Source organism: Perna viridis, chromosome 1, assembly GCF_037379345.1.
Source record: "Perna viridis isolate PV_CMFRI_1.1 ecotype Kerala chromosome 1, ASM3737934v1, whole genome shotgun sequence".
NCBI lineage: Eukaryota > Metazoa > Mollusca > Bivalvia > Mytilida > Mytilidae > Perna > Perna viridis.
The window spans coordinates 28,411,699-28,439,045 of record NC_142445.1 but is presented as its reverse complement, the minus strand read 5'-3'; the positions used below and the strand labels follow the sequence as shown (position 1 = coordinate 28,439,045).

The 27,347-nt window shown below is 32.1% G+C and overlaps 1 protein-coding gene across 2 annotated transcripts in view; it reads right to left on the bottom strand.

Moving 5' to 3' along the window:
• Positions 1-5,697: 5,697 nt before the first annotated feature.
• The window catches only part of LOC148628181 (uncharacterized), a 31,011-nt gene continuing 9,361 nt past the window's right edge, over positions 5,698-27,347 (bottom strand). The window contains exons 2-7 of one of the 2 annotated variants that reach the window (XM_088584288.1): positions 23,746-23,856; positions 21,173-21,285; positions 19,752-19,886; positions 18,412-18,534; positions 16,825-16,879; positions 5,698-12,607 (exon numbers count right to left, since the gene is read on the bottom strand). In XM_088584288.1, coding sequence (XP_088440414.1) covers positions 10,491-12,607; positions 16,825-16,879; positions 18,412-18,534; positions 19,752-19,886; positions 21,173-21,277 — 2,535 coding nt within the window. In that variant the 5' untranslated portion in view covers positions 21,278-21,285; positions 23,746-23,856 and the 3' untranslated portion in view covers positions 5,698-10,490. The remainder of the gene's footprint in view (positions 12,608-16,824; positions 16,880-18,411; positions 18,535-19,751; positions 19,887-21,172; positions 21,286-23,745; positions 23,857-27,347) is intronic. The other variant, XM_088584279.1, reaches the window with a different exon arrangement.

Genomic DNA, 27,347 nt, shown 5'->3' with positions numbered 1-27,347 from the left:
TCCAAATTCTTGTTTACCCCGGACTTGACTTTTTATGAGCAACTCGGCGGGTGTTTCTAGAAAAGCAGAGGACGCTTATCCTACTGGTGCACCTGGTCCATGCTCCCAGTTTTTAGTGGAGTCCGAGTTGCTCATTTACTTTTGTTACTTTGTATGTATGATTGTAGTTGCTTTGTGTTCTTTGTTGTGTGTGGTCTTTGTCCCTGGATTACATTCTTTTGATTACCGCTATAACCTTGGTTCCCTTGAAAGGGGAAAAATGACTTTTTTTGATAGTTTTCAGTCAATATCTTGAAAACTATGATAGATTAAAAGAAACTTTCAATTGTTGAAAAGATCTTGTGATAGTCGTACCAAAGACTTCTTTATTCAAAATTGTTGGACAACTTCTTGTTTAATTTATTTAAGGCAAAATTCAAGAAGGTGAGCGATTTAGGCTCCTGAGAGCCTGTTGTTTTAATTGGCAGCCCTTTTGGAATGCGTTGGCAGAAAATTTTATATTTCAAGTGTACGATACACGAAAATATTGTAAAATTCTTCTTAAACTAAACATTGAATTACCGTTTTAATATAGAAAAAAAAAACACTACTTTTTTAAATTAGTAATTAAGATAACATTTTTTCTGTTACATTTACAACTACGACATAAATTTTGAAAAGTAATTGTCCCAGTAAGTTCATTAAAATTGAAAACAAAACCCATTTTTTGCCATAGAAAAATGAAGCAACTTTTCATATGATAAAGTGCACCTCAAACTTTACTGCGGTTATGAAAGAGTAATCAAGGGAACCAAGGTTATAGCGGTAATCAAAAGAATGTAATCCAGGGACTAAGACCATACAACAGACATACACAACAAAGAACATAAAGTAACTAAAATCATACATACAAAGTAACAAAAGTAAATGAGCAACTTGGACTCCACTAAAAACTGGGAGCATGGACCAGGTGCACCGGTAGGGTAAGCGTCCTCTGCTTTTCTAGAAACACCGGTCGAGTTGCTCATAAAAAGTCAAGTCCGAGGTAGACAAACGAGGGAACGAACTATGACCCGTTGAATAAATCAGTTTTCATGGTGCTGATGGATACACCATAATGATCCACGAGTTCATGATGACGACCATAAAACTTCTGTATTGATGACTTCAATCTTGTAGCAACATAACCCTGTTCCAGAGGCCTATTTGATAGAGTTCTAGCGCGATACAAAAAGTCTGCGTAGTTTCGGCAAGCTCTGGCATAACGTATGAGTTGTGATATGAACACTCCATACGCAGGAGCCGAAGGGATGTTGCCACAGATGAAAGGAAAGTTGACAATTCTGAATGAAAAGTCATGACGTTTGTCGTAAAGTTTGGTTAATAGTTTTCCTTTACCATCGATTTCTAAGTGTAGGTCAAGATATGAGGCTGACTTCACAGTGTCTATAGTATCCTTTATCTCAAATTCTTTTGGGTAGATGCGATGTATCAAATCCCCAAAATTAGGATTGTTTAAAGATAATACGTCATCGATATAGCGGAAACTGAGATTGAAGGATCTAGCCAAAGGATATTCTTTCTTTCTGATCAGATCGGCTATAAAGTCAGCCTCATAAGCGTGAAGGAATAGGTCAGCAAGTAAAGGAGCACAATTTGTTCCCATTGGAATGCCGACCGTCTGTTGAAAAACACGTCCACCACATTGGACAAATATGCTGTCGATTGAAAATTCCAGCATTTTGTAAACATCTTCCTCTGTATATTTGAAAGATGATTTGGAATTATTTCCTACAAAGTATGAGGAACCTCTACCAAGAACTATATATTTTTATCTAGGTGTACCATCATTTTTTGGAAAAACAGCGATGTATAATGTTTTAAGTCGGGATTTTAACTGAGTATGGGGAATAGAAGTATACAGTGTTGAAAAATCATAGGTTTTAATGCTATTATATTCAAATAATAGTCTTGAACTGATTGTATCCAAAACATCTTTCGAATTTTTCGGGATCCACATTGAATTAATACCACTACGGGAGTAACAAGTGTTGTGGTAGGATTGTAGACCCTCTTTGACAGTTGTGAGTATAGAAGTTAAAAGTAAATCTGAAAAATAGACATTATCTTTAATGTTATGCCGAATTGAAATCTTATTCAGCCTAAACGGTCCATCGTATTCAACAATTTTGCTGCGTAAGATAAAAAGAATATTATTCTGTGCTATGTGTTCATTAGCATTGACTTCTTTCAATGAACTAAACAAAGAATTATTTTCCTTTCGCGGAAAATTTGCCTGTTATATTTTTTTGTAGAAAAAAAAGATTTGCTTCGTATTTTTCAAAACAGTGTTGAAAGTGTTCATAAAATACAACATGATATCATTTTTAAAAGATGAATAGCTTTCATCACTTTCTGAGAATTTCGTTAGAAGTGTGGCCATATATTACCAGCTGTAACATCATTTTTAAATGAATTGCACTTTGGTATAGGGGGTGAGCTAACTAAAGGATGATGCCAGCTTGCAGCGAATAAAGCAATTCAGTTAAATTATCTCCTTCGAGAACCACTCATCAATAATAATCATATTTGTATTCGTATTTACAGATGTTTATATTCGTTTAAAGTTCCATCAAAAGCCGTTGAATAGTTTAGGAGTCAACGTGCTTCCTAGAGACACGAGTAGACAAAGTGATTCAGATATATCTCAAAACTTTGCTGGTGGAGAATGCACCTTATTTGCTCCCTAACCCAGTTGGTTGTAGAATTAAAAAAAACTTAAATTTCTCAGCACAGTGTATATATACAATAATTATCTATTTTCAGAGCAAGTCTAAACTAATCTAACAAAATGAAATGCACTTGAAAATCACATAAACATTAAAACATGTAACTTAGTCAGATCTAAAATTAGACTAGTCTAGTTTCTACTGAAATATAAACAATACAACACAAAGGTTTAAGTCTTAACCCCCAAAAGTAATGTCAAACTAACCATTGTGGTACAGAATATTGTGGAATAAAAACATAGACTGGGAAAATGGACACAACAAAGAAAATGAAATGAAACCAAAAACAAAACAAAACAAAAAACCCTGGACTCAAAGAAAACCTGGGAACATGGTAGGGTAAGCGACCTCTGCTTTAGGATCGTCATAAAGATCACCTTAGTTATATTATGAAAGTTATTGCACCAAAAACAAGTGTCTACGAACGAAAACTGGGGGGGGGGATAATGCCTGCAATCAATCATTACTTCTCGCAACTATAAATCTTATCCTAACTGTAGAGAAAAGACCTGCATCTGGTCCCTTGTACCTAAGCAGTTCAAGTAACTTTATGCGAAATCCCAACTCGGCTTTTATTTGTTAGAACACTTTTATAATGACCTATAAGCACTGCTGCTAAACTACAAAAAAAAATATTGATGGACAGAATTAACAGGCGGTTTAGTTAACAGGCTTTATACACCATGCAAGTCTCGTTGATTAAGGGATGTAACTCAAAATATATGATTTATGGTCCCAGTTTCAATGTTATTACAGGCAATCTGAATGTCGTGAAAGACCATAATTGAAGATATTTCTTCAAAAAGGGCCCAAGTATCGTTCTCAGGCCACTATCAATAGGAATAAATGTCGTAACATCATCCAGGACTCACTCCATTCGTATTATATAGAATGAATAAGACGTGGTATAGGACAGTAAGCATTAGATTCTTTCTTCAAAACATTTAAGAAAATAGTTGACATCCGAATAAAACATTTCAAGGAACATTTTATTCCTAAAAACAACATCAAAACCATATTTACCGAATAAAACACAAATTGAACGAACTCGACAAGGAATTTGTTTTTGTTTATCATGATAAAGCTGCAAATAATATTATAGTCATTTGTCGTAAATTTTATATTGAAATTCTATATTGAATTCACTAACATTCCAACTAAATTTTCAGAAAGTGAAATTGTGAACAAACACAAACTCGTCGCTACCTCTTTATATTAAAGCTGAGTCTATTAGCATGAGCGTTCCTACTATGTACTGACTTCCAAAACTTCACATATCGCCTTAACAATATATATTCATTTCCTTTTCAAGTCATTGCTCTATAACTAGACTTTCTATTTTACTTACTAGTGTGCTCAGTACCATAAAATTCTTATCTTAATTTTTTTTTAAAAAAGCTTATGAAAATAGTGGAATTAACTCGCTTGAAGTGCTTTGATGAATTAGTTGTCTTTATGGGATCTTTCGAATCTGTTCATAGTTTTGATCTTTTAACATTAAACTACACTTTCTGTTAATTGGACTTCATTTGACATGTTTACAGAACCCGAATTCCTGTTGAACAGTATTTTCGTACGTTTTGGCGAAACAATTTATCGTGAAGTAATTGGAATTCCCATGGGGACCAATTGTGCACTACATTTTCCACAATTTATGGCTAGAATAAATAAAGACCCTTCCAAACAATATTAGGTAGAAAAATTGTATGACGCTTTATTTGGACCATGTTTTGGCTCTTAACAACGATGACTTCAATATTTATACTAAAGATATATATCCTGTACCACTGTATAAAGCAAATTTTGGTTATTAAGAATTCCGTTTCTTGCTTGATCTTAATATTTATATCGATAATGGTAAACTTAGTACTAAAATTTACGATAAAAGGGGTAATTTTTCATTCCATATTGTCAACTATCCGTTTTTAGATGGTGACGTTCCCTTGTCACCATCATATGGTGTTAACACATCATATTTGGTTCGATTTGCCCGTTTTTGTAACAATGTTTCGGATTTTAATGAAAAGATTTTGTTTTAAATAACAGAAAAATTAGAACATCAAAATTTTCGATTTCACAAGCTCGTTAAAACATCCACAATTTTTTATCAACCTATACAAGAACTCACTCTCAAATACAGTTGTACTTGTTCATGATTATACTTTCGGGTATCTCTCACCCTTTTTACGGTCATATTCTACTCGAAGCACGGAAAGCTCGATACTCAACAAATAAGTTACCTAAACCTTTGAATAGGCTCACTCTTAACGGATATAGTTAGTATATTGTTGTCTAATCGTTAAGGATAGCATTTTTTTGGGTATTAACATTCATTCGCTCATGGGGTCTTTACAAAGATATTAAATCATTACATTGAAAAGCAATTTTTTGGCATGACGATTGGGACATAATTTTTGTATGTTTAACTGGTCTGAAGCTGGCATTTCAGTAAATTGCTAGAAGTCCTTAGTTTGTACATTTGTGCAATTTATATTCGGCTTCATTTCCGGTGTACCAAGGCACAGACCTTTTTGAACGGACTTTTTATTGTGTTTAATTGTGTAATATTTATTCCATAGTGGCCAGATTTTAAAGGAGTTGTGATCACGCAGAAGTAATTTAACCCTGCCGCATTTTTTGTGCTGTCCCAAGTCAGGAATTTCTGGCCTCTGTATGTCTTGTTTCTTTTTCACCTACAGTAATTTTTTATGTTACTTGAGTATAGAGGGGCAACTCTGTCGCTGGACCTGTGTACAATGATCGTTTTGGAGCCAGCTGCAGCCTGCTCTGTGGTATGAATATTTCCCCCATTGTTTATTGAAGACCAATGGGTGGCCTTGAGCCGATTTTTTCATTCTGGTGGAATGTCTCTTTCACACACACACACACAATGTAATACATATCTAAAATACAAGAAGCTATAAATGGCTACATTTTAGAAACTAAAATTTAATAGCTCAGAATACAAGGTTTTATCATTTTTATTGGTTATCATAAAACAATATACTGCATTGCAATACATGTCATTTGTAAGCTGTCTATTGCTCTTTGATCATTACTTTGTGAAAAAATAAAATGCAGCGGAACAAGACTTAAAGACTAACATTAAAACATTGTTCGTTTCCTTTTATGATTTAAATTCTAAATAGGAAGGAAGTATCTTTGTCAGAGTCTATTAAATTCAGGAGTGAAAAAATAAAAAAAATTCAAAATACTGGTGGGCAGTAAACATTTTGACAAGGTGAAAAAGATACTAAAAAATATTTTTTTCAATGTTAATACTTTGATAGCAAAAATTTAACACCACAGTAATTGAGATAATTATTTTGAGAATGAAGTAGTTTAGCTAACATTCAGAATTTTCAAAAATGGCATATTCTTTAACATTCCTTACTTTTTTTTACTTCAATAAGATCCTTTCACAATGAATTATACAAGTGGCATATAAGACTACTCTAACCCATATCATTTCCGGTAAGTACAAATATAGGAAAGATGGGAGACAAACAATATTTTAACTTTTGGCCACGGTTTAAAAAAAAAAATAACATGGCATTAACATAGCACCAATCCAGTTGATCAACTAACAGATCCTTAAGAAGTCTATTCTGATTTAATACCATCAACATCACAGAAATCAAATTATGACAAAACATAACAAAGATACCAGTATAAGGGAATGATATTATGACTATCTTTGTAATAAAAAACATTTCTACAGCAAAAAATGGCTGATAAACTTTTTTTTTGAAGACCATTGATTAAAAAAACTAAAATGAAACTTCAATCTCCTACTAAATATATTTTTCTATTGAAATTTCAGGTAGCTTTGTCATTTCAAACTTTGTGCATTTAATAACAAGTTGTTCTTGAACAAATAAGACAAAACAGAAAGACTAGGGCTTTTCCCGTTTTCAGGAGATACATGCATAACCTAAAAAAAAAAAAAAAAAACTTTGAACATGCAATAGCAATGACAGGTTCCATTTCCTATACCTAATAAAAATTAAATACAAAACAAGACATATTCTTAAATCATTTGAAGTATATTAATCTTTCACCTTAAGAAGATAATTAGCCAAGTTCTTTATTCTCTTCACTACGACATTTCGGAAGACAAAATGCAGTTTCAAAGGAAACATTTGCTAAAAGATAGGAATTCACTAAAAGGTTAAGAACTGACTCCTTCACCGTACTAAGACAAAGAGTTGAAAATGTAATTGAAACATTTATAACATTGCAAATAACTTCAAAAATCTTGACGCTGTTTCACAAATAGGACAAAATCACTTTTAACAGATAGCAGAGCGTTTCTGAGAAGTGTTGGTTTTGACAGTCAGACCATTAACTTGACAGTCTCCAACTAACTCACATTCCAAAAATAGTATCAGTACATCACTTTCAGTCGTATCTATAATACATGTATACCAAATATATGCAGCCACATAAAAAAGAATTATAAAGATTTTTAATAAGACTAACATTAGGAATGTTTACAACTTAAATTTCACTTTTAAAAGTAGTTTTTTTTTTTAAATAATAATTTTTTTTTCTTCAAATTTTCTGACTTGGCCTTCTCCATCAAAATTTAATTTTAAATAACTGCTTTTATTCTTGTTTCATTGTGCTGACCTATCTGAATATATTCATTTAGAAACTGAAGGGGTAAAAAGGCCTTTCATTAAGAGGCAGTACCAGGTACTTTTACCCTTCTAAACTGCTGAAAGGTACCTCCAGAAATTTAAAATTTCATACATTTTTTATTAAACAAAATGATGAAAAGTACCTCCTACAAAACCAAAGGTACCTGCATTGCAAAAAAAATAATGAAAACCCTGGGTGAAATCACTTATTATGGTACATGTATCTCATTTTTAAATTTCCAATGAAATTACAGACATTGTACCATTCCAAGGCTGTTTTTGCTCGTAAGTCATGCAGTTTAATTACAATAGTGAATACTGCTAACATTAAAAACTACATAAAAAAACACAATAGTTGAGTTTTCAACTAGAAAATTAAAAATTTGAACACATAATGGAATATCAACTACCAATGTATGTACATGCATCAATTATCAAATGAAAAATATATTCACAGGTACAGATTGTCTTTGGAGATTAATATAAACAGATACATATAAACTGAAGACGTCTATCTCATTCGAGTAAAAATTAATACCATTATGACCCATTTAAAAAAACTGTACATAGTACGAAAGATTTATAGAATGAAAGCATTAATCTTAACCATTAGTTGTTTGTTAATGTACATTAGCATCCACCATTTCTGACTTAAACTGTGAAAAAGGCTACCACTTCTTTCATACAATCCTCTAAAAACATATAAAGCCTTTAATATCTGCAATTGTTTTTTTGTTTTAGTGTAACCTCTGGTGGCCTGTAGTTTATATACATCTACATAAAATTAGAAGAACGCTAGCTTTGCTTTACAGTTTTACCTAAAACTAAAAAGGCAAAAGGAAAGCCCAAATCAAAGTGATCAAAAGTTGAGGTGGGTAAAATTTGCAATATCTGTTGTATTATGACTAATAACTATAACAGAAAACATACATAAAAGTCCTAAATTGTCAAAACCAACTTATTATTTAACGCACAAGTAGAAAATCCATTTCATAATAAACTCATCTGGAAAGAGGTTTGAGTAGTGCTTTAAGTGAAGTAAGATTCATTACTTAAAATGATTTTAAAGCTAAAGGTAATGTGTACATATATATGCTTCCTTACAATAAAGAACACTTTAGTATACCCTGAACTAAACATAATCAACAGACATGTTTACTATATACAAGGCAAAAATCAACACAAGACAATTAAAAAAAAAACTCCTTAAGCAAAAACTTATCACAGACAGTAACTGTACACATTTAACAGTTTAAGGATTTAACATGGCCATAAGATATGACCAGAAACAAGAAAAAAGAACTGATAAAAAAAGACAAGGAAAAGAAGCAAGATAGTGAAATGGTTGACAAAATTTTCTAAAAAATATAAAATACTGGCTTTTTGATTACCTGAAATATCAGGCTTAAAACTGATTTAGAAAAGTTTCATAGGTCATTTTATATCTTTCACAACACATAACATAGAAGTTATCTAGATGAGGCCAAACTTAAAATTACTTAAGTTTGCTGTAGCCCAACGTACCTGTCAAAAATCTTCCAACTAGTCAGTTTTTATTGGTGGAATATTGTTTAGTTATCTTTTATTTCTCTCGTTTTTTTTCTTCAGATTTCTGTTTTTTTTTAATTGTTAAATTTTCTGTCACCCCAAGAGATGTTTTGATCTTATTGATGCATGTAGGTGTTACAATATAAAAACAAAATTATTAGTAATGGCAGTTTCATTGTAGTATCCTCACCTTTACATTTATCTTTCGAAAATTAAGACTTTCAAACGGAATGATTTGGTAGAAAAAATTTACCTACATGTACACTTTGTATCTTCCACCTCAACTTTTTCATTTTGGCACTTGGACTACAGCAAACAGAAAAATATTCAAGTCTGGCCAGACCAAACAAAAATATCAAATATAACTAATCTACTGCATCTATACCCAACAAAAAAACATAAATTGAAATAAACAGCAAGTGGATATAACTCAAATCATGTCTATTTAATAGAGATTTAAGTTGACAGTCAACATTTTAATGTACAATGTATCTACATTTGTACAGTATGTACATCACAGCACTATAAACATTATTCCTGGAGAAAATATCAACCTCGGAAAAAAAAAATACAACCTACTCTGGAATTCATGAACATACATGTAGACCCCAAAAAAGAATAGGTCAATTTCCTGCGACCTTTTCTACTCTTTTTTTGTGCCTTCTTCTTTCTGGCAATTTTGGCCCAAGCACATTTTAAATCTAGATAGTTTTCTCATTAAGTCGAGGTAAACTATTTTAGGAAAATAAAATTATTTCCCTACCTATCCTATTTTTTGTTCTTACTTGAAGCAGGAAACGAGACTATTATTTGTTTGCCTTATTTAATCATACATTCTAACCAATCTTTCATACACTAACATAAAAATACAAGAATCTGTCTATAAAAAACAAAAAAGAGAACTGGGTAGATTGAACAATTGATATCTGATAGCATAATGTAGAAAATACTGGTGATAATTGCACACTGCAGGTTTCAATAACAGCTAAGAATTTGAAAAAAAAAAAAAAAAAATCAGCTTGTGCAGTTGTACATACAGTTCTTGAGAAGTGTTGGTTTTGCTACTGAGCTAATAAAAATGCCTAGACTGAACTAAAAATTACAAGCGAATAAGTGTTTTTTTTTTTGGTTTTTTGTTTTTTTGTTTTTTTTTAAAACAAATCAATATACAGACAAAATATTCAAATTAATCCATATTTCACAGTTTCTGGTGTTAGTGATAAAGTAACTAGTTAAGGTACAATATACAGTGTAGGTCTACAGTATTCCATGCAAAATGAAATTAATAATTTCAACAGTAACTGAGCAAAATATCATTGATCATAATCATAAATCACTTTGCGCAAGTTAAAAAAAAACATTACCATTCTCTCTTCAAGATCAATGCTGTGCATCTTTTTAACAAGAAAATAAACAAAACAGAAAACTATGACTGTATATAGTAAATACAATCTACACCAAACTAGTGTTTTCAGACACAAAATGAATATTGTAACTGCACCAAATTATAGCCATAATGTGTTTCACTTAATCATCTTGTTTCAAGTTTACGAAGTTTTGCAGGGCTGCCACTACAAGTCGCAGAGGGGGATCGTATCCTTTTAGACCTTCGGAGAAGACTCAGATTTGGTTCAGATGCAGGTGATACTAACAGTGATTTACCTGAATTTAGAGATTGCACCTTTGTTGGCTTTTCCATTACTTTGTCATTGACCTGATCACAGTGATTATTTATACGTTCCCCAAGAGCAGTAGTGTGCATCTTTTTTTTGAAATACATTTCGAAATCAGGATAGGATTTCCTAGGAGAGGACATTCTAAGTTTATATGGAGATGACCTATTATTTGCTAAAGTATTTTCCAAATCAGTACAATGTCCATCACTGCCAGAGTCTGAACACTGAGATCCTGGGGATTTTTTCTGCTCTGATGGTGGAGGTGATGGGATGGAAGCTAAAATGTCTCCATTTTTTATACTAGGAGAAGAAGAACAATTGCAATTAAACTTCCTTTGTGGAGATACCATATTTGGAGAGAGGAAAGATTGAGATTTCAAGTTCTGTGTGTCACACCCATCTCCACTGTTGAATAATGGGCTACTGTCAATTTTAACAGTCACTGGTTTGTCAACTGGTACAGATGGAGAGACAGACTGGGGTGAACACATGAACTCTTTTTTCCTCCGACACTCTGTACAACATCCTGATATATATGATTCGTCATCTGATGTAGATAGAGATAAGATAGAAATATTGTCATCATTTCTTCTTACAGAGAAATCTTCTATTTTTGAAGGTGACACCTTGTCACTCATCCTTTCATTTAAAATTTTCGATAACCTCCTCTCCACTACAGCTTGAGCGAGAGCGGTTTCACATTTCAGCCATGGAGTTTCTCCTTCATTACCTTTGGCTTTAAATTGTTTATATTTACTTGAACTCCATTTTGGTTTTAATCTATCTCCCTCTTTTAACTTTTGAGAACTACCTGCAAGATCATCTAATTCAGATAGAAGACACTTGTAAACAGTCAATTTCTGTTTAGAGACCTCTGCATTGTCATCCTCTGAGACAAAGTTTGTGAGAGACAAGTGATTTGCCTTGTTCAAGCTGTTCAACGACCTTTTCTTTAAGCCCAACAATTTATCACATTCCTTTGAATGTAAGATTGGTACTTTTGGGAACAGACTGTTATTGTTTTCATCAAAGAAGATTTCCTCGGTAACTTTTTTCACATCTGCTTTTGGCAACCACTTTTTGAGGTCTCCTTTGGTAAGTTTATCCATTACAACTCGACAATCAGGAAGAGAATATTCTTTCTTTTTCTTAGTCTTCAGAGGTTTCTTTTGGGGAATTCTGAGCAATGGTTTCCTTTTCTGTTTTTTATTGAACTTGTACAAATGAGAATACAGAAGATCAAAACCTTTCCTTGGCCTGTAGAATACTGGATACTGATTTGATCTATTCCTTAGCTTGTCATAGTACTCATTTTTATCAGGTGTCCTGCAAAATGATTCAGAATCTCTAATGATCACCAAGTTAGTTTCATCCTTCATGTACTTAGCTATGCGTTGACCAAGTAGAGAAGACACATCAATGTTCAACAGAGACTTGTTTACATGTGAAGGCCTCTCTTCATCATTGCTCCCAGCACTGGCAATACTTTCCTTATCATTTAAACTGTCATCATGAGAGTAACTTAGCCTCTTTCTTGATGAGGAGAAACTGTCATCTTTGCTAAGCTGAGATATAAGTGATTTGGGTGTTCTTGGTGTAGGAGGGGAGATTGGAGTCTCTGGCTGCTCAAAATCTAGATTACAATCTATGTCCATACTACTACACCTATTTTTGGCTATAATTTTGGCTACTTTCTGTTTCTGAACCAAATTAAGATTTCTGATAAATCTGTCTTTTGTCAAACGGACAATAGTTTCCACAGAAGGCATCTTTACAGGACTCATCTGAGGAGGTAAATTGCCTTCCTTGGGACTTAATTCCCTGGGTGGAGATGATATAGCATGTAAATCAGGTGGTCTGTCTTCACAAATTATTTGATGAGCTCTCATTTCTAATTTATTAGCAAACTCCTTTTCACAGAAGAAACACACAAATATCTCTGAATATCTCCTTTGAGTTTTTTTTTTCACATCTGCAAGGAAACAAATGGAGTAATAATTAGATACAATGGATTATCAAGTCAGTCAGGGTTTGACACTAACAGTAGTCTGGTAGTCCTGTGCCTACCTAATTTTAGAAAGGACTACCATAACATTTTAATTGGCCACCTACATTAGTTTTTTAAAAATTAATTACCGTATTTTGGTGTGTATAATACGGGGTTGCTCTGGCTTCAAAAATTCTGTCACAAAAAAAAAAACAACAAAAAATAAAAAAAAAAACCAACCATTCCCTTTTTTTGTCGCCAATTTTCAGAAATTAGAGCCAAAGGACTTTATATAACTATTCTAATATAGTCCCTGATTTTAAAACATGTTCACCAGTGTCCTTTATGGTCCAATTTATCTTACAATATAATTTGATTTTTTTCATTCGAGAAATATACCATAGAATGGGGATTCCCAAAACCTAATTAAATCCTTAAATCTAATTAAGGAAATACTATTCAGATATCAAGATAATTAAACAGGGACACAGTTAATGGTCCATGGTACAAACTGTACTAATTTTTATCACGAAAAAGAGTTTTTTAAAAATAAAAATAAAAAAAATCATATTGTAAGATAAATTGGACCATAAAGGGCACAGGTGAACATGTTTTAAAATCAGGGACTATATGAGAATAGTAATATAAAGTCATTGATAGAAATAAAATACCTGTTTCTGCAGGGTTTATTCCTCTAATGCCAACATCGTTTGATATACTGACAATTTACCAGTAAAACTTTGTTGGTATAGGAATAGGTGTTAGTGGTTATGCACAAAAGTGCATGCTTATCAAAACATCCATACTAATTAACAGATAGTTATTCCAGTTGTTAAAATTTATTTTCTTTTTGACTGTTTCTACTTAAGCATTTCTTCACAAAATCAGACATGTACATGTATAGCACAATAGACTTTTGAATTAGTTTTGTAGTCCAATAACTTGGATGTTTCAATCTATCATTCTACTTTATGTAGGAATACTAGTACTAAGCAATAGTAGTAGTTACTAAGTATGGTGTGTTTGTTCAATTTAATAAAATATTAGTAATTGCTATACAATAAATATATTCGTATTAATTAGTTGAAATGTTAGAATGATAAAGAATGAAATAAATCATCGTCTTCAATATTAAAGTTCAGAGGTTGAAATAATGTTTATTGATGTTAAATTTCTGAATTTCTTTAATATTTTGGTATATAATTTATACATTTCTTTAAATAAAAGTAAAAAAAAAAATGTTACAATTTTATTATATTTTTTTAACAAATTTTTAATAATTCAATTTTATCATAATCTTACAAATTTTTAAAAATCTGTTTTTTTTTTTCCAATAAAAAAGGAATAAAATGTTCCATTTACCAACCTCACTAATTAATCTCAACAGTTAAATACTTATAAACATTTTAATTGTTATAAAAACTCCTATTGTTATAACATAAACATCTATTGAAATGTTTTTGTTGGCATTTAAGGAATAGGTAAATATAAAATGTTGGCATTCGAGGAAGACACCCATTCTATTTGTTTACCAATTTTCCCACCAAAAAAAGTCACATGGCATTAGTGTAAACAAATGTCATCCATTTTCTTTTATTAATTCTTTCATTTCGAAGTGTTTAGACATACTGATGGGATAATCATTGTTAATTGGATTAATTTATTCTGTTATTAGGTAAGTCTGTTTCTGAATGTATCACATAGTTAAACAGGGCTATGAAACTTGTATGTTGTCACCTGCACATGGCCATAATTGTGTTTACCTTTGACCAAAAGCATTTGATAAGGAGGGTTTGACAAAAAAGAACTTCGTTCCTTTTTGGTTTTAAGTTGTTTCATTTTAATCTCTAACCGAAGAACTCAGTCAGAGTATGTCCTACTAGCAGCTGGGCTGCTGTGTTGAAGCTCTGGTCTACTCCCAGACCCCACGTGTGTCCGATACGTGTGCCCAAAGGTCATTTATGGCATCCTACAAGGTAATAAGCTAAACAAATAGCAGTAAACACACTATGGTCTGTTGATCACTGCATGACCGCACAAGTGTCTAAAGCCAATCATAATTATGACATTGCCGACAAAATTCTTAATCAGTTACCCCACCAGGATACAAATTAATTTTAAGGAAGGTGTCAATCAGATACAAATATCTATGTACTGAACCAATCAAAACTTGATTGCAGTCAAAGGTAACTCAACCCTGACCAAAAGCATGTGGCTATTTATAAATGCAAGGAGGCTTGGTAAGGTTGAATGTTGCACAATCACAGGATGTTTTCAAGGTTTAGAAACTGATTTACCTTGTGAAAGAAGGAATTTTAATTCTTATACATTATTTATTCAATCAGATACTTCAACTTTATTCTTTAAAAATAAAAAGGAAATGGCCAGCCTTTGCTTACATTGCCATGTTGTTGTGTATTATCCACATGAATTTGGTGGGAAATTCAGTTACCAAATAGATAGTAAAATTCCCCAAGTCTAAAAATAGAACCACAGGTGTGATAAAAGTTCTGTCATGAATAAACTTCATTTTAACATAATAGTATTTAAAAAAACAAAAACAAAACAACTAGTGTCAACCTTAAATAACAAGAATAAGATTTATGTTTTTGACTTCCTGAACTTTTTTTGTATTTTAAGACCAGAGTAGTATAGTACATGTACCAGTAAGACAATATAAATGTGATGAAAATTGAAAATACTACAAAAAGAGTTTAACAAAGAATGCTCTTAATCCAGTGAATATCTCATTCATAAAAGACCTCCAAAAAAGAATAGAAAATTGTAATTTTCAATGTGTCTGCCGTCAGTAAAAAAATTGCAGGTAAAACATCAATGAAGAACCCTGGGTGTGTATGAATAAGGGGTAATATTTATGGAGATTACTTATATTTGTGTAAAACATAAAAAATAAAAATAAACTAGAAGACCTGTTTATCACAGGAGCCCCTGCCTCATTTGCTAGTAGTGATTTTTTTAATTTCATTCACAAATCAAATGTGTCTGTAAGACACTAATAATGCCCCCGCTAGCTAGATTTGCCAAATTAGGAACATGTTTATTTTTGTATGAAGACGTGGCTAGCAGATTCAGAAATCCTTCCAAGGCTTGTATTACTCATGGAATCAATTTGGGGATCAGATATTCCCAAATATATGCATATCTACATATTGTATCCTGGCCACATAGTGTCATGAAATTCTGTTTGGTAGCGTCAGACTAGTTGTGATGAGAAAAAGGGGATTGATGGACATATTAATGGACACTTAAAAATGTTAATACCCCCATAATAAATCCCTAACTTTGTTGCTTGGGATATATTACTGACAAAAATAAAAAAAGTCTAACTATCACCCTGTTCCGTAATATTTCATGAAAATCAAGATCCTTTGACCCTGCACACCTTCTATTGTGTAGAAATATCCTGTAAAATATTTTAGATGTAGTTCAAAAACTGTACGAGGAGATTGCCGTACAAGCTATATATCCCTATTCCTGAGTAAAATGACTAAGTGTAACTATCACCAATTTCTATAATATTTCACAAAAATCAAAATCCTTTGGCCCTGCACACCTTCATCATGTGTAGAAATATCCTGTAAAATATTTTAGATGTACAAGAAAGCCGGACAAGCCATGATCCATATATTTCTGAGTAAAATGACGAAGTGTAACTATCACCAATTTCCGTAATATTTCACAAGCTATGATCATGCATAATCCGGATGGAGGGACGGACAGGGGTAAATAAATATGCCCCCCAACAGATTGTTGAGGGGGGCATAAAAAACTGTATGAAAGTTATAATTTCTGCAATGGTAAAATATTAACCTATGAATAATTTATTTAAAATCAACAGCAAAGTACATTTTGAATATACAGATCAATTTTAAAATAACACATAAAATATGAAGTGGCACTTTAAGACAAGGGACCTATTAATATTGTGTCACGCACGCTGAATACAGCACTGTCCAAAAATCCTGGGGAGAACACTGTTCCAGTTTGTTTGTTTACACTATGCAATGTCTTTTCTCATACCAAAATCTTTTATTTTGCGGCCAGTTCTTATATATTAATGCATAATATGCACCCCAAAGGTATCAAAACATGAATCTAACTTTTATATTGACAATAAAAATTCATCAGGAATTAAATTAATAAAAGCAATATGTAAATTAGTCTATAGGGGGATCTCATACCTGCTAATACTGTATTCTGCTGTAAACAAGCCAGCAATGTTGGGGACACTGATGTCTGAAGAAGAGGAAAGCATTTTTTTTTACAAAAAGAAAAGATTCATCCAAGCAAAAGCAGTTAAAAACACAATCAACAAAGTAAAACAATTTTGAAAGAATGAAATATTATTAAGTAAATTATTAAGTAGCATTCCACATAAGAATCATGCAAAATGTGATTCATGGTTGGGAAGCGTACATATTTTTATTTTGGATATTTCATTTAAAATGTCATAGTAAACAGAAAGTAACATGTGACTTTTTATATTACCCTTGTTCATAGGAGATAAAAATTATTTAGAATGTACTATAGAGTTCCAAATTAAGGGAGACAACTCTAAATGACACTAAAATATATAGAAACTCTTGGATTATCTCCTAAGAGCAGACAGATTGGAATAAATACTTCTACATTTCATCATATAGACCTAAAAAGCAACTTAATAACAAAAATAAAAATATGTAGCCTTTTTTAAGGTGTATCACATTTTACAAAATTTGCATGATTCTTACAAAGACTGCTACTTAACAATTTAGAATGTCATGTACAACTACATTGTATACCCTTATAGAGTGTAAACATTTGTTGTTGTTGTTGCTGTATGTGAGGTAATACTTTTGCAATTGTCAGATTAATATTACATCTCGCACTACATCATAAATAAATCGATTATTTGTGACTGAAATCATAATTAAAATCAGGGGTCAAGATTAACTCTGTGAGGCCAGTAGCCACCTGGGCTTCTTAACTATAAAATCAATTAGCCCAGAAAAAAAGTTGATAGCCAAGACTTTTTCAGACAAAATGTAAAAATACTTATTTGTGGGTATGAACCAGAAATAAATTTCCACATTTTATGAAATACCGGATGCAGAAATTAATAAGCAATTCTAAATAAGAAACCAACTTCAGTTATGAAAGATTTCCGCATCATTAAAACTTGTTACCAATAAAATTTATTTAGGGATGCTGTTTCCGATCGACTGATTGATTGATTGTTGGGGTTTAACCTCCGAGCAAAATGGTAATATGTTAAAACTCTGACAGCAACTTTTGTTTACAAGAACTTTTTTGTAAATCACCGGCTGGGTTACTAAAATGGAAAAAATGGTCACCCAGGCACATTTCTGGTCGCCACTGGCAAGTGGCGACCGTTAATCTTTTCCCCTGATAATGGTCTTTTTCATAATAATGTCAATTTTTAAATACTCTATTTTAAAACCTAGCAATTGAGAGGTCTGTAATACTTGAAGATAAATGTAAGACCTGGTGTTTGATTTTGAAATTCATTGTACAATTTTGGCAAAAAACCTGCATTTTACTGTGAAATGACCATTACAAAATACAATTATCTTAATTCAAAATATGGAATTATAAAAGTTGGTCAACTATTTTAAACTGATTCTTGTTGCCATCAAACTGAAGTCACATTGAATCATGAGTGCACTGATAAATTTTCTCATTAATTGAAAGAAATAACTAAGGAACAATCATATTTTCAGACAGTTTATGAGTGGATGCCATTCGCTTGTACAAGTCAATTAACTTACAGGCAATGTAGAATTGTAACATGTTTTTATCTTGTCCTTAGGGCTTTCCTGCAAAAGTTTCTCTTGACCAAGATGTCTATAACAACACCTGACAACATTTCTCAATGTATCTTCCCAGGATGCCTACAAAAAAGAACACAAATATATGTATTAATGATAGATTTTTGCTTAAATTAAAATAGTCAGAAATCATTCATACAATTTTAACTAATTGAATAATTAAACCATGGATCCGGAAAGGGTAAAAAATGCCGGTCATTGAACGACAAATTTTGCAAATGACCGACAACAATTTTCCAATATCTGAGATAAAAAATTGTCAACCCTCATAAATTAGTCTGCATAGTTTTATTAGTGTATAAACATCCTGTCTACAAGTCTCATAATTGTTTATTGGAAATTAATTGACAGGTGTGTGTCAATTTTAGCCGCATGGAGCCACCAGTAACTGTGATTTACCTGTAAATGATTAGCTGATTGCATAATTGAATTAACAGTACACATGCAGCCCCATTGCCTATATGAATTAATTGAAGTAACTTGAAGAATCTTCATACATTAGTTGATTAATTAAGAAAAAAGATTGACAAGTCCACCATTTTCCCGCTGATCTTTCAGAGGTAACGAAAACACATGGAACTGAAACTATGAATCAGTCGTAGTTTGTAATTAATAATTCATCGATTGAATCTTTTTAACACAGAAGTCAACAGACCATTTAAATCAATATACAAAATGTGTTCGCATTTTCTTTTATAAATAATCAACATTTTTTTCATCACTTGGATGTTTTTGGCTGCTTGCCTATGTGATGAAAAAATGTCCGAGAGATATAATGTTTTGTTTACATGTTAGAGCGTCCACATGTGGTCAAAACCAAACTCGTTCACTTGCTCTGATATTTTGTAAGACAGAGTATGTGATGAAATAACACACTTTCCAATATTTATCTTAATATAACTACATACAAACATTTTTTTAAAGTTTATTTTTGATCTGAGCGTGTAAAAGACTGACAAAAACGTCTGCTGAAGTTTGATAAAATGTCCGGCATGGGCTGTCAAAATTTCCGGACCCTTGAGTTAAACATAATTTAAGTCCTTTTAAGACAAGTTAGAAATTTATTACATAAAAAGTTCTCAGACATAAAATTTAAACAGAAGACAGGGTTTATTTTCTCAAACATCAACCACACATTTTGATTTGCCTGCAATTAACTTGAAAAAAAAAAATTGTTGGAATTCAAGGAAAATTACCATTTTAGATATTGGCTATCAAAAAATATGCAAAAGACAGCTATCATTACTTCCTGCAATACCTAGATTTTGAATTTTACTAACCTGTTGATATTTAACATGGGTCTGTGTATCGGACCAGGGTAAGTCATCAGGCCACCAGTCTGGTTTGGCAGTTTTATCCTCCATTTTGCTTTTGACCATTGCCAACAGCTTAGGAATAAAATCTCTTAACTGTCCCTAAGGATTGAAGATGTTCTAATTTCAGAGATAACATTGAGTAAATTACATTATGGTGATACATATAGCACTGCGTGATCAACAAGGCATACATGTGTTACAAATGAAATTGGCTCATGAGATTTTTCATTAAAATTTAAAGAATTAACACTTACATGTAGATAATTGAGAAGAAACTGTCATATACAGGTATACAATAAATGAAAATACATTTGTACAAAATTGATATTATAACTGTTAAGTAATCCTTAATTAACATTACATAACACATTGTTAAATGATATTCATTGTATAAACACAAGTATTGTATGTTAATCAATCAATGGACTAATCTACAAAAAAATGTAAGTAAAATTACCTTTGATCACATTACAATTGAATTTTGAAATAATGAAATAGAACTAATTTTGCTCATAAACCACCAAAAAATATGAGTTGATGTGCTATAATTGGTCACTTCATCATTAGCATAAGTCACTGAATATCATTTATTCAGGTGAATCTTGAAGTTATGTTACTCTATATATAGTCATTATTGTGTCATAAGTTATTATGTCATTTTTATTTTTGAAACATAAAGGAAAGGAGATGGGATAATAGAGGGTCTTATTAGCCAAAAATTAAACACAGTGTTGAATGATTTAATTGTGTATTTGGAGACTTGAAATCCGTACAAATGAGAAGACATTAAGACTTTTGATATTTCATGCATTGAAAGGACAGAAACACTGCCTGATATTTACCAATATTCATATATTGTCAAATTTTGTACTTTTTGCTCACTTTCTGGTCATATTTTTGGCAAGGAAATGGTATTCACACCCACGAAACAACTTCACATTAAGTGAATACATTCATTATTACCATGTTCATCATATGTAAAAATATTATGTAGTTTCTTGGGTGTGGACATAAATTTTCTGGGAGTAGATATATCCAAATACAAAAAAAACCAGAATGATCAATTCTCAGCAACTTCTGCTAAATGGTGTAAAATTGTGGCACCATTATGACATCATTACAATGAATTAATGCCACAAAATATTATTTTCCCTTATATTTATATATTTTGCTATGTTATGAACAACTTATATGTTATTACAACAAAGTTGATATTTTCAAGCAATATTCATAGCTTAATGACCCGACACCTTTCTGCTTCTACACTGTACATGTTGATATTTTTGTTTGGTCAGTTTAAATTACATTAGTACTTGCAATTAATTCACATTTTTGAAATTACTTCCAAGTTTACAATAACATTGAGGGTCAATATCTGGTTTTACCTCCGACATAGAATTTATGGACAAAATAGGAAGCTGCATTTTATCATCTGTATCTTGGAGAACTGATGTCTGTGCAATTGCTTTTCCATATTTAGTTTTGGTCATTTCAGTTTCTACAAGAAAAATAGCAAAATTTATGTGCTGGTTTTACTGAGTGTCTGGGCTGCCTGGAAAAAGAAGCATTCACACGTAACAGTCACTAACTGATAAAATCTTGAGTAATTTTAGGATACCAAATTTCTCTCTATTACATGTATGTTCACAAGATGTAGTTTCTGTGACATACATTTTGCACATGTGTTTTCAGATATAAAAATGGGAGACACTTACATGTACATGTCATAGATGCGACTGAGTAAAAATGACTACTGGTCTTAAGACTTTTTAACCCTTTAATAAAGTTTTAAATGGTTGAGGTTAAAATTTGTTCAGTTTAACAAAAACAACTCATACAATATTTAACTTGACAGACAGACAATACCCAAATGACAGTATTTCATTAGCTTTGCAATAATGTAAAAATAAATACGGCTCAATTGGAGAATATAATACCTTTTACAAAAAAAAAAAAAAAAAAAAAAAAAAAAAAACCACTTCATACATGAAAGTGCAATTTTCAGGTCAATAAACATGCAGAAAAATTCGAATTATCTTATTTAACTCCAATACTTAAAAACCCTTTGGTAAATTAATTCAAAACTTTTGTACTTGCCACACAAATCGGAATACTGAATTTTCACTAAATCATGAAAGATAACTTCACCTCACAAGTTTTGCTTGCCCTGGGTGATGGGAATCATTGAATATTTTCTATAATGAGAATAGATATGGTGGATATGTCTTCTTTAATTTGTTCTGCATAAAATATTTACTGTTGTGTAAGGACAACATCACAAAAATCGCATTTAACTTTCCCTTTCGTATTTGAAGACTTTTCAAATCTCCTTCAACCAGAGTTAAACGGATTCACTTTAATGGATATCCGAATTAGATTCCTTGTCTCATTTTTGAGTTCACCATTTTCTGTTTGCATTCTATGACTGTCTAATCAGCAAACTTTACAGCTATTTTTTTTTTTGGCAAACACAACTAGGAATTTAAAAAGCCGTTTTGGGAAAATAATTACACTACACTCAACGACTTTTGTTTCTCTAACACTCAAGTCAGAGATTTAAATCTGTGTTAGTTCGTAACATAGTGTCAGTTGGATTTTTTCAGTGAAATGCGAGTGTTACACCCCCCATCTGGGACACTGTATATTCTCGTAGTTAATTGTGTACAGAGAATCACTGACCTGGAGGTGAAATTCACCCAACATGGTGAAGTTAAATTCACTGATCTCCACTGAAAATATGGACATTAGTACCCGACCTCCCAGGTGACAAACCTGCAAAATCCATTGGGGATTCTGGGGGACTTGTGAAAAAAAAATCTTAATCCAATCACTGAAATCTATACTAGTAACACGAGTCATTAATTGATTTGTCCACCTTTAATCCAAGCTATCAGAACAATAAAACAGTGGTTGAGACAATAAGCATGTGGTATTAACGACTGACAGATATACATGTAACATGAAAATCATAAAAAAAGACATTTATTGTTGATACATACTTCTTAGCTGTCCTGTATTGTTTGTTTGTTTGTTTGTTGAGGTTTAATGCCCGAGCAGCAATATTTCAGCTATATTCAGGCGATGAACATGAAATGATGATGAAATGAAAAATGGGATGGGACACATGGATAATGGGGTCGACAATTTTGATTGCCACTGAAAATAGGGAGAGGTAGGTAGGGTCGGGCAATTTAGCCTCCTGTGGCGGAGCCCTGTGGTTCCTACTCCGGGAGAATACTAGAATACAGTAGGGTTTTTTAACATGCGAGGAACGTGGCATCTTTTCCAACACGGTGCACCACTATGGTTTGCGGTCAGGTTTTCCGTATTATAGCCTGACAACCCCAGCATGTAACATGCAAAGGGTACCCCATTCCACCACCTTGGGCACACAACCCAGTTGCTCTGTGGGCAGAGCGCCCTAGCCCCTGGCTAGAGTTCTGAGCACTATTTAGTTGCCTTTTACGTCAAGCTTAGCGCTGCTGCAGGCCTATTCTTTTGACACCCGGACCTGCACAGGTATTGAATTATAAATAATTGCAGTCCATCTGATGACCAGACACAAATCAGAGACATTGTAAACAATGTGTTCATTTAAAATTTCTAGAAATAGTCAACATATATGTGCGAGGTTTGTCAAGGGATTATTTTTATATCGATACGGGAGTAAACATCGGTTGGCATCAATGAAAGTTCAAAATCGTTGAACAAAACTTATAATTAAAATAAAGACATATGCAGGTTATATTGGGAACATACTTTAAATTAGAAATGTCTCTGAGTTAACTTGAAGCATTTGAAGCGGTCGAAAATGACTAGCTGAGGTCGCTGTCTCGTCAACATTTGGACAACAAATTGTAACCTATAATTATTACTGACTATGTTTACAATCCTGATTGAGGACTTCTACATTACAATTCTTATACAGGTGACTTGGGACCTGTAATTAGTTTCTTACATTTCTAGAAAAGCAGGGTTTCACTCATTCCATTTGTTCTGTGGTCAACAGGACTACTTCAAAGGTAAAACAGGTAGTCAGCAGATTGTAATGGCCATTCTGGTCTTGAATCTTATGGAAAAAAAAGGCAAAATTTAGATAGCCCATAGAACTACCATGAAAATTTTTCAGGTAGTCCTCTCAAAAATTAGGGTGGCACAGGACTACCAGACCACTGTTAGTGTAGTTCCCTGAAAAGCCGTTTAATTATTAAAACCATCAGAGACTAAAAAAACCACCAACTGTTGTCACTTGAATCAAATTACAACAATCAATACTTTCTAAGTGTTTTATTTATAATTATTAAGTAGCTGTCTTTGTAAGAATCATGCAAAACCTGAAAAATGTGATATACCCCAAATAAGGCTACATATTTTTATTTTTGTAATTAAGTTGTTTCATGGGTCAATACAATGAAATGTGTAATTATTCATTGAAATCTGCCCGCTCTTAGGATATAATCCACATTGAAAATCCAGTAGATTCTATTGTATTTGAGCGCCATTTACAGTGTTATCTCCCTTAATTTTGAAATCTACAGTGCATTCTACACAATTTTTATCTCCTAAGAGCACGGGTTATATGAAAAACCACGTGTTAATTTCTGCTTACTATGACATTTCAAACAAAACATCAAAAATAAAAATATGTAGGCTTTTTACCCATGAATCACATTTTGCATGATCCTTAGCTGGAGTGCTACTTAATATTAATTTTCAAAAGCGCAATATTATAATATCAAAAAAGACTGCATTATTACTTGATAAAATACAAAGTAATATTTCTTCGTGATATCTCCCACTAATTGGACGTAGCTGTAAATGGGTGATAAAAAAAATGAAGCCTTTTAATATTTGGTGAATAATTTTTCCAACAATAAATGAAGGAGCATCGTTGTTGGTCTAAAAAAAAAAACAAGCAGGTTAACATCAATAAACATGCAGAATTTCGTAAAGATATCTGTGACAGTTTAAAATTTATCCATAAATAATGTGTCAAAATAGTCAGGAGTGTGACGCTTTTAGTGTGACGAAATTTATCAAGGCCTTTTTTTGTTTCAGGAATTAAAGCATTTATGATATTTCTACTGCCTTTATTTGGCTTACTGCATGAATTTAGATTATTTTTCTTTCAGACCTATCTATTCCCACTATTATATGAATTCCATAGCAGTTCTTCCAGCCATTTGAAAAAAGGATAACGAATAAAAAATACATGAAAATTTACTGATGTTTGAAATGAAAGTTCCATGAAAAAAATGGTGACTTTAAAAGATAATTAATATGGTTACATTATGATGGTTAAATGTCAAAGGAATGTCTTCCTAATAAATTAGAGTTATACCTACCATATAAATTGAAGATATCTTGGCTCTTATAAGAAGCTCCAAAATGTCAGCAATGTGACAAAGGTTTTATTTTTGTCAGAAAAATTACATTTATATGTTAATTTATTTTTTCATTGTATTTTTCGGGCAAACCTGTCCAAAATTAAGAAGAAAATGTGATAGCGCCTTGATAGAACCAATATCATAGCTGTAAAATCCAAATAATATATGTCAGGAGTGTGACACTTTTTTTCCTTTCCCTTTTTGACCTTAAAATGATTGCATACCATTGATTAAGGGCATAAAGTAAACAGTGTCTTGTTTCTATAGACACACAAAAAAAAAATGTAATTGTAATAGTTGTTCAGAGTACTTAGCCTATTATATTAATTGACACATTTTTACCTTATTACATAAAATGCTTTGAATAAAGATTTATTTTGAAACAATTAATGATGTACAAGCATGAAATAATTCATAGACATTATTTTGTATTTTTTTCTATCACAGAATAAATTATTTAATGATTAAACACTTATATTTTAGTTTTGTTCCAATAATAAGATCAAATGTCACACTCCTGACATTAACAAGCCAGTTTTTTGCAGTGACTGTATGAGAAGATTGGTTGTTAAATTCCCAGCATTCAGACAGTCAAAAAAGGCTAAAACAAAATGTTGAAGCTAAATCTTCAATAAATAGGACCTCCAAGGAACGCAGTAAAGACTATTCAATTTTGTTTGTTTGTTTGTTTTTTTTTCAGAAAAATACCATGTGACATCCAGGATAAGTCTTAATCTTTATTATTTTTTTTCTTCAGAAAGATGAACTTAAACATGTATGCATGAGAGAATGTATACAGTGCAACAAATATTAACTTTGTAGACCTTTATTATCACATATACATGGATCTAGAAACGGTCAAAAATGCTGGTCATTGACCGACAACCATTTTCCAATATTGGACATAAAAAATTGTCAACCCTTATAAATTACAGTATGTATGTATGGTTTTATTAGTGTATAAACATCCTGTCTACCAGTCTCCTAATTGTTTATTGGAAATTAATTGTAAGGGGTGTGTCAATTTTAGCCGATGTGGAGTCACCCGTGACTATGATTTACCTGTAACTGATTAGTTGATTGCATAATTAAAATTACGGTACATGTGCAGCCCCACTGCGGATACGAATTAATTGAATTAACTTGGAGAATTTTCATACATTTATTAGTTGATTAATTAAGAAAAAAGATCGACAAGTCCATCATTTTCCCGCCAATCTTTCAGAGGTAATGAAAGCACATGGAACTACAAATCAGTCATAGTTTGTAATTATTAATTCGTCGATTGAATTGTTTTAACACAGAAGTCAACAGACCATTTAAGTCAACATACAAAATGTGTTCGCGAGTTTCTTTTATAAATAATCCACATTTTTTCATCACTCGGAAGGTTTAGGCTGTTTGACTGTGATGAAAAAGTCAGAGATATACGATGGTTTGTTTACATGTTAGGACGTTCCATGTGTAGTCGAAACCAAACTCATTCACTTGCTCAGATATTTTGTAAAGGACAGAGTATGAGATTAAATAACACACTTTCCAATATTTACCGGAAAATAACTTCATACAAATGTTTTTTTTAAGTTTATTTTCGATCTGAGCATGTAAAAGACTGACAAAAATGTTTGCTGAAGTTTGATAAAATGTCCGCATGGGCTGTCAAAATTTCTGGACCCTTGCACATGTACACTGAATACTATACTACTTCATCACATTACAGCTTCATGGCATTTTATTCGGTCAGTTTTGTTTTAAGGGATACTGAACTGTGCAACTCAGGATGTTTTGGTACTTCACATTTTCCAACATACCAAAAATGTTTAAAGGTAAATTAAGTTTGAAACTTAATGACAGAAGACCCCAAGGTGTTATCAAAATAAGCAAACAAAATTATCCATATTAGAGCTAATTTCAATTTTAAAATTATCATTTTTATTTTAATTTTATTATTTTCAAACACTAAGAAAGTAATTGCTTTCATTCAATACCAATTCTGTCATCTTTACTGATAGTGATAATGCATGTTCGTATAATATAGATTAGAATGTATCAGCCATGAATAATCATAGTCAAATTTAATGGTTTAAATATCTATTTAAATAATAAGAGAACATGAAATTGCTTTTCAATGTCCCTGATTTTAACTACAATGCTTCCTAGACTTATATCAAGA